General features: G+C 55.7%; 1 protein-coding gene across 2 annotated transcripts in view; it reads right to left on the bottom strand.

The window, feature by feature from the left end:
- The window catches only part of UROC1 (urocanate hydratase 1), a 35676-nt gene that overhangs the window by 4465 nt on the left and 15234 nt on the right, over nt 1–15977 (bottom strand). The window contains exons 10-19 of one of the 2 annotated variants that reach the window (XM_011971511.1): nt 15543–15694; nt 14977–15076; nt 14455–14634; nt 13818–13915; nt 13099–13171; nt 11790–11911; nt 10466–10536; nt 6895–6993; nt 3715–3814; nt 2614–2695 (exon numbers count right to left, since the gene is read on the bottom strand). In XM_011971511.1, the coding sequence (XP_011826901.1) occupies nt 2614–2695; nt 3715–3814; nt 6895–6993; nt 10466–10536; nt 11790–11911; nt 13099–13171; nt 13818–13915; nt 14455–14634; nt 14977–15076; nt 15543–15694 (1077 nt within the window). The remainder of the gene's footprint in view (nt 1–2613; nt 2696–3714; nt 3815–6894; nt 6994–10465; nt 10537–11789; nt 11912–13098; nt 13172–13817; nt 13916–14454; nt 14635–14976; nt 15077–15542; nt 15695–15977) is intronic. The other variant, XM_011971512.1, reaches the window with a different exon arrangement.

The following is a 15977-nucleotide window of genomic DNA, read 5'->3' as shown; positions in this document are numbered from 1 at the left end:
TACTTTTTTTTTTTTTTTTTTGTAGAGAGGGTGTCTCACTATGTTTCCCAGGCTTTACTCAAACCTCCTGGGCTCAAGCAATCCTCCTGCCTCAGCCTTCTAAGTAGCTGGGACTATAGGCATGCACCACCAGGCCTGACTCAGACCTGCATTTTTACAATAATCTGTATTTTAATAATATCCCCAGAGGATTTCTGTGCACATTCAAGTTTCAGATGCACTGTAAGACATTGTTTAGTGTGAAAAAGTGGCAGTATCCAGATACAGAATAAATGGTGGATAGAACATAGCCATCTACCCTTGCCCCTCCCGCATCTCACCAACAAAACTGCAGAGGAATTATTTAACCCACAAGGATGAGGAGAAAGGGACAGGAGAACGGGTGAAGGGATTCTGAAAGCTGGAGGCAGGCATCAGAAAGCTCCAGCTCAGTGTGGCCATGGGAGGGACCGGCAGAACCCATTGGCGCCCCAGGACCCAGGGAACCCCAGGAGTTGGTGGTCAGCACCAAGGGGCTCCGAAGGAGGGCAAGAGCAGGGGTAAAGTCGGAAACACCAGCTGGAAGCTTGCTCACCTGAGGTGGGCTCCCAGCTGCCCACCCACCTGCTGCCTAGAGGCTGCCTGAGCGGGCCCTCGGTGGCCACTGGAACTGACCCTCTCACATGTGAGGCTGCAGCACCAACGGGGAGGCCTCACCCCTCTCACTGGGTCCTCCCAATAGGGAAAGAAGATCAGAAAAGTCTTTTTTGAGGTCCAACCAACCCAAGAACAACAGCCTGGCTCTTGTCTTGATCTCTTGTACTCTGTGGCCCAGCCAGATGGCCCTGTCCTGCAGCCTGTGGTCCAAACGTCCATCTGAGCATGCAGGGCTGCAACCAGCCGAGCAGTGCCCTATCTAAACTTGAGCGCTGGGCAGATGGCACAAAGACAGATGGCAAACGGGCAATCAGGAAGAGGGCTGCAGGAGACAGTGGCACAGAGGAGGCTAGAAACAGCACATAGCTGTCACTGGTTGTCCTGGAGTGGAGCCAACAGACAAGCGGAAACACGGGAAGGTCAGTCCAGGAATGTGAGGGTGAGTGCACAGCCTAGAAACAGGGATCAATGCGCAGGAAGGAGAAACTGCAGAGTTGCAGGGGGTGGGGCGTCCCCTTGGAGTAGCCACAGTGGGGATGGAATCGGGAGTGGCATCCCTTTCAAGTAGCCACGGTGGGGACTGAGTTGGGAGTGGCGTCCCTTTGGAGTAGCCATGGTTGGAGGATAGACGTTTTTTTCCGACGAGTTAGCTTATGTACATGTGTAAGTGTGATGGGTCCCAGAATGAATTTGTGGCACTTTCCCAAAAGACCCCTCAAGGGCAGCAGGGTAAAAGGTCCCAGTATCTGGTCAGTCTGTGTCCCTGTCCATAGAGTCTGGGGCAAACCTTGGGGGAGCAACTTAGGAATTTGCAGGGAGCATTACCTGTCTTGGGGAGCTCTGAGGGCAGGGTCAGTTGTGCACTGTGTCTGCTTGAATTCTGGCCCTGCTGTCCCTGCCCTAAGGCCCTCAGGGTATGCCCTCTTCCTCAGCCTGCCCAGCCCCGTCCCTTTCTGCCTTTGGCTGTCTGTCAGCAATAATAATGGATCCTGGGGAACCTGGGGTCAGACCCCGGCTCCATCGCCAGCTCCGTGGCCCTGGGCAAACTGCTCAGCCTCCTTCAGAGCCACTCTCTTCCCCTCCAGAAATGACTCAGGAAATCCTGCACAGAAATGCCAGCTACCCAATGGCCAGGCAGCCCTTTTCTGCTCGGAGCTTTCTACAGCCCGTGTGTCGGAAAGGACATGGCCTTAGTCACATTTTCCTCCAATTACAGCCACCTGAGTGCCACAGCACGGAACTGCAGCCTCCAAGGACACGAGGCCAAGCCAGCCTGTTGGAATGCTCCGCCAGGACTTGGCTCTGGAGGGTAGGGGACCACTAGACCCGACCAAAATAGGCTCAGAGGCCAGTCTGGAGATGGCCAATGGAGCCGGGCAGGGGGCGTTGTCCTCCCTCCGAAGCTGCAGCACCCCTTGCTGCTCCCCGCAGCCTAGAATCCAGCTTCAACCAGGAGTCCAGACCTGGGCACCTTTTCTAATAGAGGCCAGCCGGGCAGGGGCAGAGCTGGGAGCCGAGGGGAGAGGGGAGCTGAGACCTCAGGTCTCCTGCCCCCAGCCCAGCTACCCTGGGAGCCTCAGCTGGGTCTTGCACTCTCAGGTGAGGTGGTCAGAGCAGGAAACAGAAGACCCTGGCCATGAAAGCACCGGGAATTCCATGGGAACACATGGAAACTGACACGCTGGAAACTGTCATGAGGAGGGCGGCTGCCATTCTTGCAGAGCCTCTGTAAGAGGCCTCCGAGACCCACGCGGCAGGGGAGATCCAGAGAGGTGGGGTGGCTAATGCAAGTCCTCTCCTGAAGTTCTGTCATCTGTCTCCGCTCATACAAGGAACACATTTTCCACAAGGTGCTGGCAGGGGAGGTGACCAGGGAGGTAGGGCCCAGGACTTCAGGCACCTCAGCCTGGCCCTGCCCCAGAGGAACCCCCAAAACTTCCACATGAGCCCATACCCTGTCCTCTGAAACCTTCTTACCAGCCCACGCCCCCTCCGTTGTGAAGGGCAACCCAGGTGGCTCCGCGACAGGCATCTCCCACGAAGTTCTGCACAGCCATGTCTGTGGAAATAGAGATGCCTCCGCTCATCACCCCCTGCACTGAGTAGGCGCCGGGCTTAGTCAGGCCAGCCTCGGGTGGGGGCATCGGCAGGCCCCGCTGGCTAAGCCAGCACTACTTGGCTGGAAGGATGGGGCGGCAGCTAGGCCCTAGGGACGGCGCCTTTCACAGCAGCAGTCATGTGTGCTGGCAGAGCCAGAGCTGGAGCAGGAGAAATTGACACATGCCTAGTTGTCCCATGGTGGAGCTCTCCAGCACTGAGCACCAGGTAAAGCACTCCAGAAGCAGAGAGAACAAAAGAATTAAAAGGGATGTGAAACCAGTGTTAGTTCAGATAAGCAGAGGGCCAAAGAGAGTCACTCCTACTCTTAAAAACGGGGGCAGAGGAGCAAACTGCAAATGAATGGCTTCCCTTGACCCCATTAGGGAACTGAGGTCCCAGGACAACCATCCAACCTGAAACCTGGGGAGTGAGAGCATCTGCAGAGAGAAATAGAGGCCAAGTCGGTCACCTTATAAGTGTTCAACACATTGCTAAGGGACAGGCGTGGGTCAGCCTGAGACCGTGAGCCCCTGGGTGGACAGAGATAAAGGGGTTTGCACAGTCTTGCAGGCTCTTCCCCTCAAAACCCCAATGGGTGCCACAGAGAAGATCAGGGAGAGCTCTAAAAATATCCCCCTCCTCTTGGTGCTGGGCTGTGAAGATGGGGAAGAGATCAGGAGCCAAAAAACGCAAGAAATGCAGCTCTAGGATCTGGAAAGGTAAAGAAACAGCTGGCTGCCCACAGCCTGAAGGTCACCCATGTCCAGGGCAGCCCGCTGGCCCGGTGTGCCTGGCACTCGCCAGTTTTACAACTGGAAGTCCCACATCCCAGGCCCCCTCAGTCCTGGGTTGGTCACTCTATGCTGAGCCTCTCAGATGCCAGAACATCTTTTGAAACATTGTGACTGACTGAATGCATCAATTTTTAATAAAATCCAAATCTAAAATGAAAGTTTAAGACATTTTCGTCTTCCTCACCTGCACAGAAGGCAGAACCATCGTAAATGTTGGAGGTCTCCCTAAAGGGGCTGTCAGTGCCACTCACGTCATGGTGGTCTCGGCTCAGGACCACCGGCGCCTGTGCGTGAAAGGACAGAAGCTGTCAGCCAACAATGTCCAATATGGCTGCCTGGTAAAGGCTGAGGACAAGGGGCAGGCCACACTAGAACCCGCTGGATTTCTCCCTCTGGAAAATAGACCCTTTTCACAACTATTTCTGATGTCATCTGTAGCTTGGAATAGATTCACGTGTGTCCGGCAGCACTCGTGTGTAATACATGTGTGAGCTCACCGAGCACTCACAGCCACTCTGTTCAGATAGGCACAACTGTTATCATGCCCACTGCATAGATGAGAAAGTGGAGGCACAGAGAGGAGAAGAAATTTCCCCTACATCACAGAGCGAGTGAGTTGTGAGCTGGGATTTAACTGGCACTTTTTATGTGCTGGTGCTCCTCGTCTTACGACAGGGCTACATCTTAATAAGCCCATTGTACCCTAAGTAAAAAATGACTTAGAGTATTTTTAACTTACGGTGGGCTCATTTGGACACAACCCCATTGTACGTCGAGGACAGTACTAAACAAGTGTCGCTTCGCACCATTGTAAAGCAGAAAAATTGTTAAGTCCTAGTGTCTGCTTAGTCTGGGCTCAAGCCTCAGGCAGCCTGGCCCTTGACCTGTGCAATAGAGACATGGCTGGCTGATGACCTGGAGGTGTTGGGGGACATCACTGGGGGAGTATTTGGCAGCACCTACCAAGAGACCTTGGGCAGGTCACTTCCCTCTGGGAATAGCTCTTGGTTTCCTGGACGAGGTAATTGCTAAGAGCCTTTTTGTGCTACCAGTCTCTGTGAGGACAAAGACTTTTCGCACGGAGAAAGCACTCACACTGAGTTTGATTTTTTAATACGCTCATCGGCAGCACTCCCTGTTCCCCAGGAATCTCTGGCTGCTCAGATACCCAGGAGAGGCAGCTGGCTGCTGCTTAGCCCCAGCGAGATGGTTGTCGTGCAGTCCTGGAGGTCAGGTAGGGCTGTGGCTAAGGGCAGGTCAGCTGGCTCCCCTATGCTGTGCACAGGCAGGCCCGCTATGAAAAGGAGTCCTGGCCAGGCACGGTGGCTCATTCGTGTAATCCTAACACTTTGGGAGTCCAAGGCGGGGAGATCACTTGAGGTCAGGAGTTCGAGACCAGCCTGGCCAACATGGCAAAACCCCATCTCCACTAAAAATGCATAAATTAGCTGGGTGTTGTGGCGCACGCCTGTAATCACAGCTACTCAGGGGGCTGAGGCATGAGAATCACTTTAATTTGGGGGGTGGAGGTTGCAGTGAGTTAAGACCCCACCTGGGCTATGGAGTGAGACTTTCTCCCGAAAAAAAAAAAAAAAAAAAGAGAGAGAGAGAAAAGAAAATGAGTTCTAACTGGCAATTTAAGAAACAGAGTGAAGGAACTAGGAGGAGCCCTGGCTAAAGAGAAGGGGTAGGGGGAGCCATCTGATACCCAGCACAGGGAGCATGTCAGCCTGGCTCTGCACCGTTCAGTCAGGAGAGGGAGCAGGCAGGTCAGTACCTGGTTCGCAGTGTACCTGGGGAGCAGCCCAGCTGTTCCAGCTAAGTAGTCCTATTCCCATCACCAGGCCCTGGCAACTTCTTCCAAGTGTCCCATAAAGCAGATAGGGCTGGTTGATGGGCGTGAACTTCTCAATCTCCCCAGGGGATCCCGAAATTTCACAGGCCCCCTGTGCCAAAGGATACATCCTGCCAAAAGCCTGGGATGCCCTGTGCTCCTGAATGAAGAGGCCCACCTTTCCCTCCTTCGACAGGCCAGGCCTGTTCCCACGTCTTCACCTGTGCAATGAAACCACCTTCCCCCAGATATCCTGACACTTTCTGGCCATTCAGGTCTCAGCTCAATGTCAGCAACTCAGAGAGGCTGTCCTGACGACCCCTCTTTGCCATGTTCATATCCTGCATGCCGCTCCTCACCCTCTGAAACCCTGTCTCAGTGTGTACCTTCAGCTTTGCGTCAATCACCCTTCACCACACTACACAGGTCTGTCTTGTTCTCTGCTATGTCCCCGGGGGTTAAGACATGCTGCACAGCGGCCGCGCTCAGCCTAGCACTGTCCGGTGAATGAACGCATGCTTACTGACCCGTTTCTGCCAGCCAGCTGACCGCAGCCTGGGGCCAGTGCGCCTAGAACTTCCTAGCAGTCCCCGGGAACACCTGGGCTTCCAGGAAGCACTGGGTGGGTGTGTTTGGCTGTGCCCAGCAGGACTGGCTGCTGCCTTTGCTGCTGGTGCCACCCCCAGAATCATGCCAGGGTGGCCTTCACACCTCTGTCCCAATGTCTATCTTACATCTGACCAGTAACATTCCTGGCACTTCTGAAAAGAGAGACGCCCACAAGAACTCTGTGGCAGGAGGAGCCAGAGTCCCTCGGAGCAAGCACGCCCAGGGTTCCGTCCTGGAGGCAGCCTGGCTGATTGGGAGCAAAATGAGCAAAAGCTAGGGAAGTTTGCCATTGCTTGAGAAAAGGGAGTTCCATAAAGATATGTAAAGTTACTTTGTGGGGGCTGACTCACTCAGTCCTCACACACACGCTTTTTATTCTCTTTTCACAGATGAGGGAAACCAAGGCTCAGAGAGGGCCCCGGACTTGCCCAAGGTCACACAGAGGGAACAATGATGGGGCCTGACACACACAGAGCAGGGTCCCCAGACACCTCCCCCAATCCCAGATTATCCCCAGAGGGGCCTTGGAGCCCCTGAGCCACCTATGCTCCAGGGAGGTTACCTCTTTCGAGCACTGCTCCTGCTCCTCCAGGCCCTGCTTCCCACCACCCCCTCACGGCCGCCTCACCCTTGCCTCCCCAATATAGCCCTTCTACCCAGCTGGTCCCAGGGACCAAAGCCTTCAGCAAAACCTGATCTCCCTAAAGAGGTGGAAGTTTGGGCCTCAGCTGTGGGAGGGCTGAGCTCCCGGGAGGGGCTGGTTCACTGCTCCTAAGCACTGGGCTGCTGAGGCCCAACAGGAGTGTCATCCCACCCAGAAGGCTGTGGGGTGCAGCCGAGGCACAGGTGGGAAGGCCCAGGGCAGGAAAGGCAGTGGGAAGAGGTTGAGGGATGCTTCCCCTGGAGCACAGGACACCTCACCTTGATCCTCCTGCAGGCGATGGCCTGGTTAATGGCTACAGCGATGGCCACACGGCCCTTCTGGTCTGAGTACAGGATCCTTGCCTGGGAGCCCACCACCTGAGAAGGGAAGGGCGACAGGCGTCTCAGCTGACACAGGCAGCAATACCAGGACCTGATGGTGCAGGGAGACGTGGGTGGCACTTCCACCGTGGGACATGGCCCTTGGCAGCCTGAGTGCCTCTCTAACAAGGTGCAGGAGGACCCCCAAGGTGCATGGTAGCTCTCAAATCTGTGACCTGAGGTGAGCCCCCACATTCAGCCCACTAGACAGCCACACCAGCCCCACATGTCCACCGCAGTCTGGGCCCCCAAACACCTTCCCCCAATCCCAGATTATCCCCAGAGGGGCCTTGGAGCCCCTGAGCTATCTGTGCTCCAGGGAGGTTACCTATTGCAAGCACTGCTCCTGCTCCATCCCACAGTGATGACATCAACACCACCCAGGGCAAGTTTGCATCTGGCCTGCTCCACTCTCAGTATGCTACACGGCCTCTCGGCTGTGAGTCTTATGGGAATATACTGTCATCCTCATCATAAGCTCCATTTTCCAGGTGAGGACACGGCCCCGAGAGGTGGAGCCACCTGTCCACAGGTTGGCTGTCTGTCTGCCTCACCCAGGAGCTCAGCCACCCAGTGATTGCCTCTCCTGGCAGTAACGGGTGGTTGTCCCCGGGAGACAAAGTTTCAGCGCATGAAATGAGTCACTGTGTAGCTCTGCGGTCCTCAAGCCGGATGACATTTGGCAATGACTGAAGACATTTTTGGGTGCTGCTGGCATGGGTACGGATGCTGTTAAACACTGTACAACGGCCCCCATGATGAAGAAGCAGCCCCAAATGACTCCAAGAGATACGTGCACACACGTGTTCACAGCAGCATGACATCAGCCAAGAGATGGAGGCGACCTGGGTGTCCAGCGCGGTGCACGGATGAACCAAACGTGGTCTGTCCGTACAGTGGAATGTGATTCAGCTTTAAAAGGAAGGAAATTCCGACCCTTGCCATAATATGGATGGACAAAAGGACAAACACTTCTGATCTCGCTTATATGAGGTTGTTGAGTGCCAGGGTCTGTGGGAGCAGAATGGGGAGTTAGTGTTTAATGGGGACAGAGTTTTGGTTTGGGAAGATGAAAAAGCTCTGAGATGGATGGTGGTGATGGCTGCACAGCAGTGTAAATATGCTTGAAGCCACTGCACTGCAGGGCCAAAAATGGCAAAGATGGTTAAGATGGTAAATTTTATGTTTATGTATAATTTACCATAATTAAAGAAAATTTATCCAGCCCCAGATGTCAGTACGCCGAGGCTGAGAAACCCTAGTTTCTCCAAAGAAGATGCAGGTGTCTGCCCCAGCTGCTGGTGAGCTCGACCAGGAGCCAGTTAAAAGGCGGTAGAGCCGGTAAAAGGCGGCAAGTCCGGGCCACAGAGGCAGCTGTGCACCTGGCTGCGAGCTCAGCTTTGGCTGGGACAGTGAGTCTAGCTGCTTCTTCCTCCCTCATGGGTTCCTAGAGAACAGCCTTATTCTACTCACACCAGCTGCCTCAAATCCTTTTCGGAAAAGCTACTCGTGTGAATCGGCACTGCAGAGATTTTCAGATTTTTTTGGATCCAGAAAAAAATTGGCGAGGAACTGACATAGGATTGCCCACTTTGTCAAGAGTGTACATTAAAAGAAAAGAAATCAAAAAATTTTTGAAGGCAACCTTCTGCAGCCCCCATTCAGAAGAGAAACAACAGTAAGTATCAGGAGGCACACAATCGCTAGGGAGCTTTAAGTCAAAGCAGACGCACCCTGCTGGCAGCTCCAGCTGCAGCTCCACCCCTTACACCCTCAACTCTGGCACTGCCCGAGGCCCCTTCTCAGCCATGCTGGCATCCTCTCAGGCTATCCCCCTCTCTTCTCCACCCCATCTCTGCATTGACCCCGCAGCTTCAGCCTCCAAGTCTTGGCCTTGGCATCTCTGACTCCTCACTGCCACAGAGATGCTGTTGGCATAGGGGCTCTGAGGCTGGATACAAATGCAAACCATTGCGCACAGATGAGACAGCCCAGGACGGGGGCAGGCACCTCCTGGCCCTGGGACTCCTGGGCTAAGACCCACTAGTTCAGACACGGTCCATGGCCAAAGGTGTATGAACAAAATGCCCACATTTTTTTTTCCATTTTGTCCTCAGTACACCCAGCCTGCTGCCACCGTGGGGCCTGTGCACAGGCTGGTCCCTCTGCCTCACCCAATTGTCACGTGGTTGCCACCCTTTCTGCATGTAGACCTGGACGCACATGTTGGACCCCTTCCCTGGCCACTCTGTGTGAGGCAGCTCCACCCACTCCTCCCTGCTGGTGCTTTCCCGAACACACACCCAGCAGAAACTGGGCAAGACACATCTGTCAACTCAGCCCCACAATGCACCACTTGTACAAGCAGGGCCACAGGGGCCTGCTCCAAACACTGCCACTGCCGTCTCCACTTTGCAGATGAGGGTGTGGTGCTCAGAGAGGCTGAGCCACTCACCCCAGGTTACACAGCTGAGGATATGGGAGGCTGCTCAGGTCCAGGCACCCTGGCTCTAGAGCCCAAACTCCTTCCTCTGCCGGGCTGCCTCTATTTGTTGAGTAACGGGATGAATAACGACCTGCCCAACTCTGGTCACTGCCCCAGAACCCCAGGCCACTTCCCCCTCTAGGTTTTAAATTATAAAATATACATTACATAAAATGTACCATCTTAACCATTTCTAAGTACACCGTTTAGTGGCATTAAGTTGATTCATAATGTAAAATCATTGCCCCATCCATCTCCCCATTCCTCATCCCCCAACCCCTGGCATCCACCATTCTGCTTTCTGTCTCTATCAATTTGACTGTTCTAGGGACCTCATAGACAGGGAACCATGCGGTGCTTGTCCTTTTGTGACTGGGTTTTTCACTTAGCATGGTGTCCTCCAGGTTCATCAATGTTGTAGTGTGTGTCAACACTCCCTTCTGTGTGAGATATTCCATCTCATGGTTACCCACACTTTGTTTATCCCTTCATCCATCAGTGAACACCTGGGTGGTTTCCACAGCTTAGCCATTGTGAATAGTGCTGCTGTGAACATGGGCGTGCAAGTATCTCTCTGAGTCCTTCCTTCCAATTCTTTGGGCTACACATCCAGAAGTGGAATTGCTAGGTCATAGGGTAATTCTATTTTTGATTTTTTTTGCAGATGCTTCCTCTTGTTTTCCATGTGGCTGCACCATTTCACCAACAGTGCACAAGGGTTCCAAATTCTCCATGTCCTCTCCCAAGTCACCCTTTAAAGGCCCTGGGCTTCTTTCTCCAGCAGCCCCTTGGGCTGCTTCCCCTCCCAGTGTGGCCACCATGGGGCTGGCACAAACAGTCACACGGGATCTGGTGTGTGCACCCTCTCAGGGCTTGGCAAGCTGGAGGCCGTGGACCAGGCTGAGCGCCCATTGGCAGCACCTCACCTTTGGCAGTCTCCTGACAGCACAGCCACCCCAGCCTCCCCCAGGCCTGGGCCCTCACCAGCTGGTGCCTGGCGGCCTCCCGGATCCAGCGGATATTGTCCATGTATTGCAGCTTCACAGACGCCTTCACTGCAAGGGAGAGGAGAGCAGGCATCAGAGACCCTCCAGGGGCACCGACCCGCCCTCAGACAGGCTGCTCAGCTCAGCATAGACCCTGCCCTGAGCCCACCACTGAGCCAGGACACAAGGCGAGGGAGCCCACCCCACCCCACCCCTGCCTTTCTGAACTTGGGGGCCAGCAGTACCAATGGTCCCATGAATTAATGCACAGCCGTGCAACCCACTGCCTGATGCACTCGGTCCCTCCACAAATAGCTATTCAGTGCCTACTGTACACCAGCACTGAGCAAGACACCAGGAACAAAGACCACTGTGGGCTGTGAGGAACACAGGACCGTGGTGAGGGGCCCCAGGGTGGTGGGTGTGAGAGCTCTCTGAGGAAGTGGCCGTCAAGCTGAGTCTAAAGGCTGGGAAGGAACCGGACAAGGAAGCTCTGAGGGAACAGCATTCCAGGCAGAGGGAACAGCCAGCGCAAAGGCCCTGAGGTGGAAATAAACTTGGCCTATGTAGGAGCTAGTTGGCCAAGCTCGCGGAGGATGTGTGTGTGTGAGGGGGCACAGGAGCCTGCCTGACCAGCTCGTGAAAGCAGACTGGTAATTTTCCAGAAATTGTGTGAGCCAGTGGTTAACACAAATATCATTACATTTTTAAATAAGTTCACACTTTTACCAAATTATACTAAAAATGAAGGTAATAGAAATCCCTCACTCCTGTGACTTCACAGCTGTTGACGAGTATCTGCCTGGTGGAGCATGTGGAGGCAGCTTCATCACAGAAGGCAGCAAGAAGGAACCAGAAGCACTGCTGTCAGCACTGCCCTGGCCACGTGGAGGGGGAGGCTGGGTCTGAGAGGGACTGTGGCGTGCTGAGCGCTGCCCAGCAACCCTGGCCCCTGCCACTGCTGCCTGGCCACCCTAGCCCTGGACCATCTGTTTCACCCACTTTGAAGGGCTTTCTGTCACTCACAGTCAGAGGTCCTCACCGGCAGAGCCCAGGACAGCTCTGGAGGGCAGAGGCTTGGTGGTGGGAACTGTGCCTCCATGACTGAGAATGACACTTGGGGACCAGGATCTTTGCAACTCACTCAAGTTTCTTTGAGTCCCTCTGTGTTGCCAGCTGAGCACCCACCAGACTCACAAAGTCATCTGCACCCAGGTTCCCTCCCAGAATTAGCTAGGTGGGCCTGCTATGGAAGCTTGTCGCTACGGAGGCAGGAGCTTTGGGGGCCACCCACCCATGGGCACCCCCACCAACAGCATCACCTCCATTAGCGATGGCTTCCTCCAGCACAGATGTGGCCAGTTCGTCTGTGACCGCCAGGTCCTGGGGGTCCCCTGATGTGCAGACCCAGCGGAAAGGTCCAAATCCCTGGGAGAATATGTCCCTGCAAGCACAGATGCCTCCTCACCCTGGGTCCACTGGCTTGGGCGGGGGAGGGGTGCAGGTGTGAGCACGCCAGGGAGAAGGGCTCAGCGTCCAGAATTGGGGTGTGGAACCCCCTAAGCTGCCATTGGACAGAAAGTTCCAGGGGCCTCCCTGTCCCCCCTCTATGTCCCGGTGCCCCCAGCCCTCCATCCCTGCCTCCTGGTTGTACCATCTCTAGCCACAGGAACAGGGAGCCGGGACCTGGGCAAACAGAAATGTCCCCAATTGCTGTTACAGATGACAAGAAAATCTGTCACCTAAAAGTGACAGTCACATTGAGAGGAGAGTCACCCTGTGGCGGTGGTCTTGGGGAATTCGGCCTAGGTGAGCTTATCTTCCCAGGAGTCAGGCTTCAGGGCAGGGCTGTCCTGGGGGGAGGATGCTGCGGCCTGGGCCCTCCCTGGGCTTCTGCACTTGCTGGGCCAGGGGGCGCCTCCTCCTGGGCAGCCCTCCCTCTCCGGAGAGTGCCGGCTGCCAGTGCTCAGCCCCTCCCGCCTCTGCACCCCACAGTGAGCCTGACGGTGAGTGGCATTTGCCTTTCACACCTCCATCTCTCTCTGGTCCCACGTGGCACCCACTGAGGACTGGCACATCTTCCAAAAGTCATGTGGCCCCTCCCGCCCACAGCAGAAAGCCCAGGTTTCTCAGCCTCGCCCAGGCTCCTCTCTGGCTCCTGCCCTCATGCCCTGCTTGTCCTGGGCTGCTGGCCCTCCCCAGACCTGCCCCCCATGGCCAGAGAGGCCCACGACCCCCAGGGCCACAGCAGGTGCTGGGCTTCATGATCCAGCTATCAGCTGCCCACAAGGGCCTGTGAAGACACACCCATGACGGCCTGTGAAGACGCACCATTCAGGGGCAGGTGTTTGCCAGGAAGTGGCCTCGGCCTCTAGGGCCGGCAGCCCCCTGTTCTCGCTGAGGCCCTGCAGGAGGTGTATCTCGTCTGGATTTCCTCCTCACCTGCCTGTCTGTGGTGGAAAACCCACGAACGGAGCCTGGCCACTTTGGGGCGGTGTGGAGGTCTCAGCGCATGACCTCAGGGGCAGTCAGAGGCTGAGGCTTCTCCAACCTAAATACCCAGGACCCAGACCCTGAAGGGGGCAGGGGCAGCACTGGGCACGCTAGATGTGGCAGCTGCCCGTCACTCACCCCATGATGTGCTGCACGTAGGAAGGGTAGCGGAACTCTGTCCTGCCAGCACCTTTCTTCTCCACATCTGCTCCTGTGGGCAGAGCCTGGACAGTCACCGCCCAAGGCAGGACACCCACGGCCACCCTAGATGGCAACTTAAACACAGGGCCCAGTGGGAGGCTGGGGAAGGACCCGCGAGGTCTTTTTCAAGTGAAAGAAGAGAAAAGCAGGGGCAGCCGTGGCCGGCATGCCACCATCTGTGTGGCCGAGCGCAGGATGCATGTGCTTGCCATGGATGCCGCGTCAGCCTCCAGCGCACCACAACCCGCCACCTGCAGGGAGGTGGACAGGGTTGGGGGACTTCCCACTGTGGACACTGTGGCTTTTCAACCTCATGCCCCGTGAAAGAATTGCCCATTTTACGGAAGGAAGTTTCCATCACGGTAAAGGAAAGCTGCAGTTCTGGGACTGGAGCTTGCGCCTGAGTCTTGTACCTGCTCTCCTTATGGGACTTTATGTTCCTAAAGCACGTGGAGAAACTGAGGCCCAGAGAGGCTGAGCCACCTGGCAGGGCCAGCATCCAGAAGGCCTGGCAGAGGCACAGTGAAGCCTCGGTGGGGATTAGCTGGGCCACCCATGGCTGAGCCTCCGAGTGAGGTGGGAGCCAGAGGCACTGGCCCAAGAGGCTGGACCCAGGGCCCAAGAGGCTGTGGCCCCTCCCTCCTCCTCCCTCCTACCTGCTCTCTGGGCCTCCAAGAGGAAGGCGTTGCCATAGTCCCAGAAGAAGAACTTCTCCTTGGCCAACTTGTTGATGGCTGAGACTTGCCTCCTCAGGCTGCAACAAGCCATGGGTCAGCACCACCACTGCGAGGCCCTGGGGCCGCCCCCACATGGCACACACAGCACCGCCCGCCATGCTGCCCGCCAACTTCCAGCCCTACTGCCTGGACTGCCCCTGCTCCTTGGGTTGGCCCCACCCACCGGAAATGCCCCTGCCCCTGTCATCTGTTTGGAACCTCTGCACCCTTCAAGGCCCAGCAGGCAGCTCCCTAAACAAGCATTTCCTGGTCCCCAACCCCATCAGGCCCTGGTGAAAAACAGATGCCCCAGAAAGGTCTCACACCCCAGCATCTACTCGGGCCATGCCGGGACTACACTGGGCATTTGACAAATGTCACTCTAGCTTGTCCCCCTGCACTGCTGAGAGGTAAGTATGTCATGACTCCATCTGATGAGTGGAGGCAGAGGCTCAGCGAGGTTAATGCCTTGCCAAGGCCACACAGCTGGTTGCTGGAGAACCAGGTGGTGGCCAGAGCAGGACAAGGTGGTCTGCCCAGGTCAAATGCTTCTGCCACCCCCAATCCCGAGTAGCACCTTTCCTGGACCAGGTCCTTGAACACAGCAGGGTTGGAGGCCATGAGGCTCTGGGCCTCCGTGAAGCTGAGCTGCACGGGGTAGTAGCCGCCATTGAACGGGTTGTGGCAGGATGTCTGATCTGACCCCAGGTCCACCAAGCACTCCCCCGTCGTGTCCAATTCGTGGACCAGGCGCTCCCTGGGGAAGCCATGGGGTGGTCAGTGCAAGCCACACACAGCCTGGGCCCAGAGTCTGGGGCCAGCCGGGCGGGGACCATAGCACATTTTCCCACTCACAAATCCAGCAGGCACAGTCTGAGCCAGACCCTGCTTTCCCCTGGAAAGAGAACCTACGGGAAAGCTGTGGGCAGAGCAGGGACGGCTGCCCCAAGCTTGGGTAAGGGTGTGGGCCAACAAGGGTGGCACTGAACTGAGGCTCGAAGCTTTGTGTCCCACCAGCTCCTGGTCAGCATTGGGGTCTTTGCTCAGGGGGGCCCATCTGGGTTCTCAAGCTGGCTATCAACTCCCAACTCCCACTCACCAAAGCGCCACCACGTTGCCATGGTAACCAAGGCTGAGCGCCTCCTTTCTTTTCCTTGCTTCCCTGGAAGGACACAAGAGCAGAACAGGTGCCCCCGCACCTATGCATAGGTGCCCCGGACACACCTACACCCCAGCTGCACACAGGGGCAGACCCAGGAGGCCACAAGAGGTATCATGTGCAAGCGTGGGGACCATGGGGCTGGGCCATGAAGCATGCCTGCAGGACCCTGACTTTTGTTCAGGACACAAAACTATAAAGGGAAAACCCAGACCAGATCAGAAAACCCACATGGCAGCGGCAAAACTGCCTGGGTGATCCATGGAATTCAGGTTATTGATGTGGGACCTCCACAGGGATCGTTACAGAATCCATCAAGGTGGCCCCAGAGTCGCAGGATTCACTAAAGATGATTCCCAAAATTATTCGGAAAATAGGACAAGAAAAATCAAAGCATATTTTGGGGAACAGAAGATTTGAACAGGACTTGCAGGTAGTAGAAGTGTCAAAAAGCAGCAATATGCAGGGAAGGTGGTGTGGCCCCCATGAGAGAGCAGATTAAACGCTCACCGGGAGTGGCCTGGAGAAGCCCCAAGGAGCCGGGCACCTCCCCTCCCCCAGGGGTGCAAGGTCGACAAGGTAGGAAAGGACACACAATCCCAGGGCAGCAGGGAGGCCCGCCCAACCCGGGGCTTGTTGCAATCCCAGTTGAAGGACCCTGTGGGAACTGTGAGCTCCTGGGAGCTCAGGAGCTCACTCCATTCCCATGGGTCTTCCCCAGCCCAGGGGCTGCAGAAGTGTGGCAGGCAGGTTGCTTGAAGCAGTTTCTTAAACTGATTTTGATGTATGTATATGTGTGTGTGTTCATGTGTGGATGTGCATGCATGTGTACATATATATGTATATATGCTTGTATATGCATATGTGTATGCATGTGTGTGAGAATATACGTTGTGGGCATGTACGTGTTTTTGTGTGTCTGTGTGTGTTTATGGTGTGTG

Source organism: Mandrillus leucophaeus, unplaced genomic scaffold, assembly GCF_000951045.1.
Source record: "Mandrillus leucophaeus isolate KB7577 unplaced genomic scaffold, Mleu.le_1.0 Scaffold123, whole genome shotgun sequence".
Taxonomy (NCBI): Eukaryota; Metazoa; Chordata; class Mammalia; order Primates; family Cercopithecidae; genus Mandrillus; species Mandrillus leucophaeus.
The sequence above is the reverse complement of the archived record's forward strand: the minus strand, read 5'-3'. Positions and strand labels throughout refer to the sequence as shown.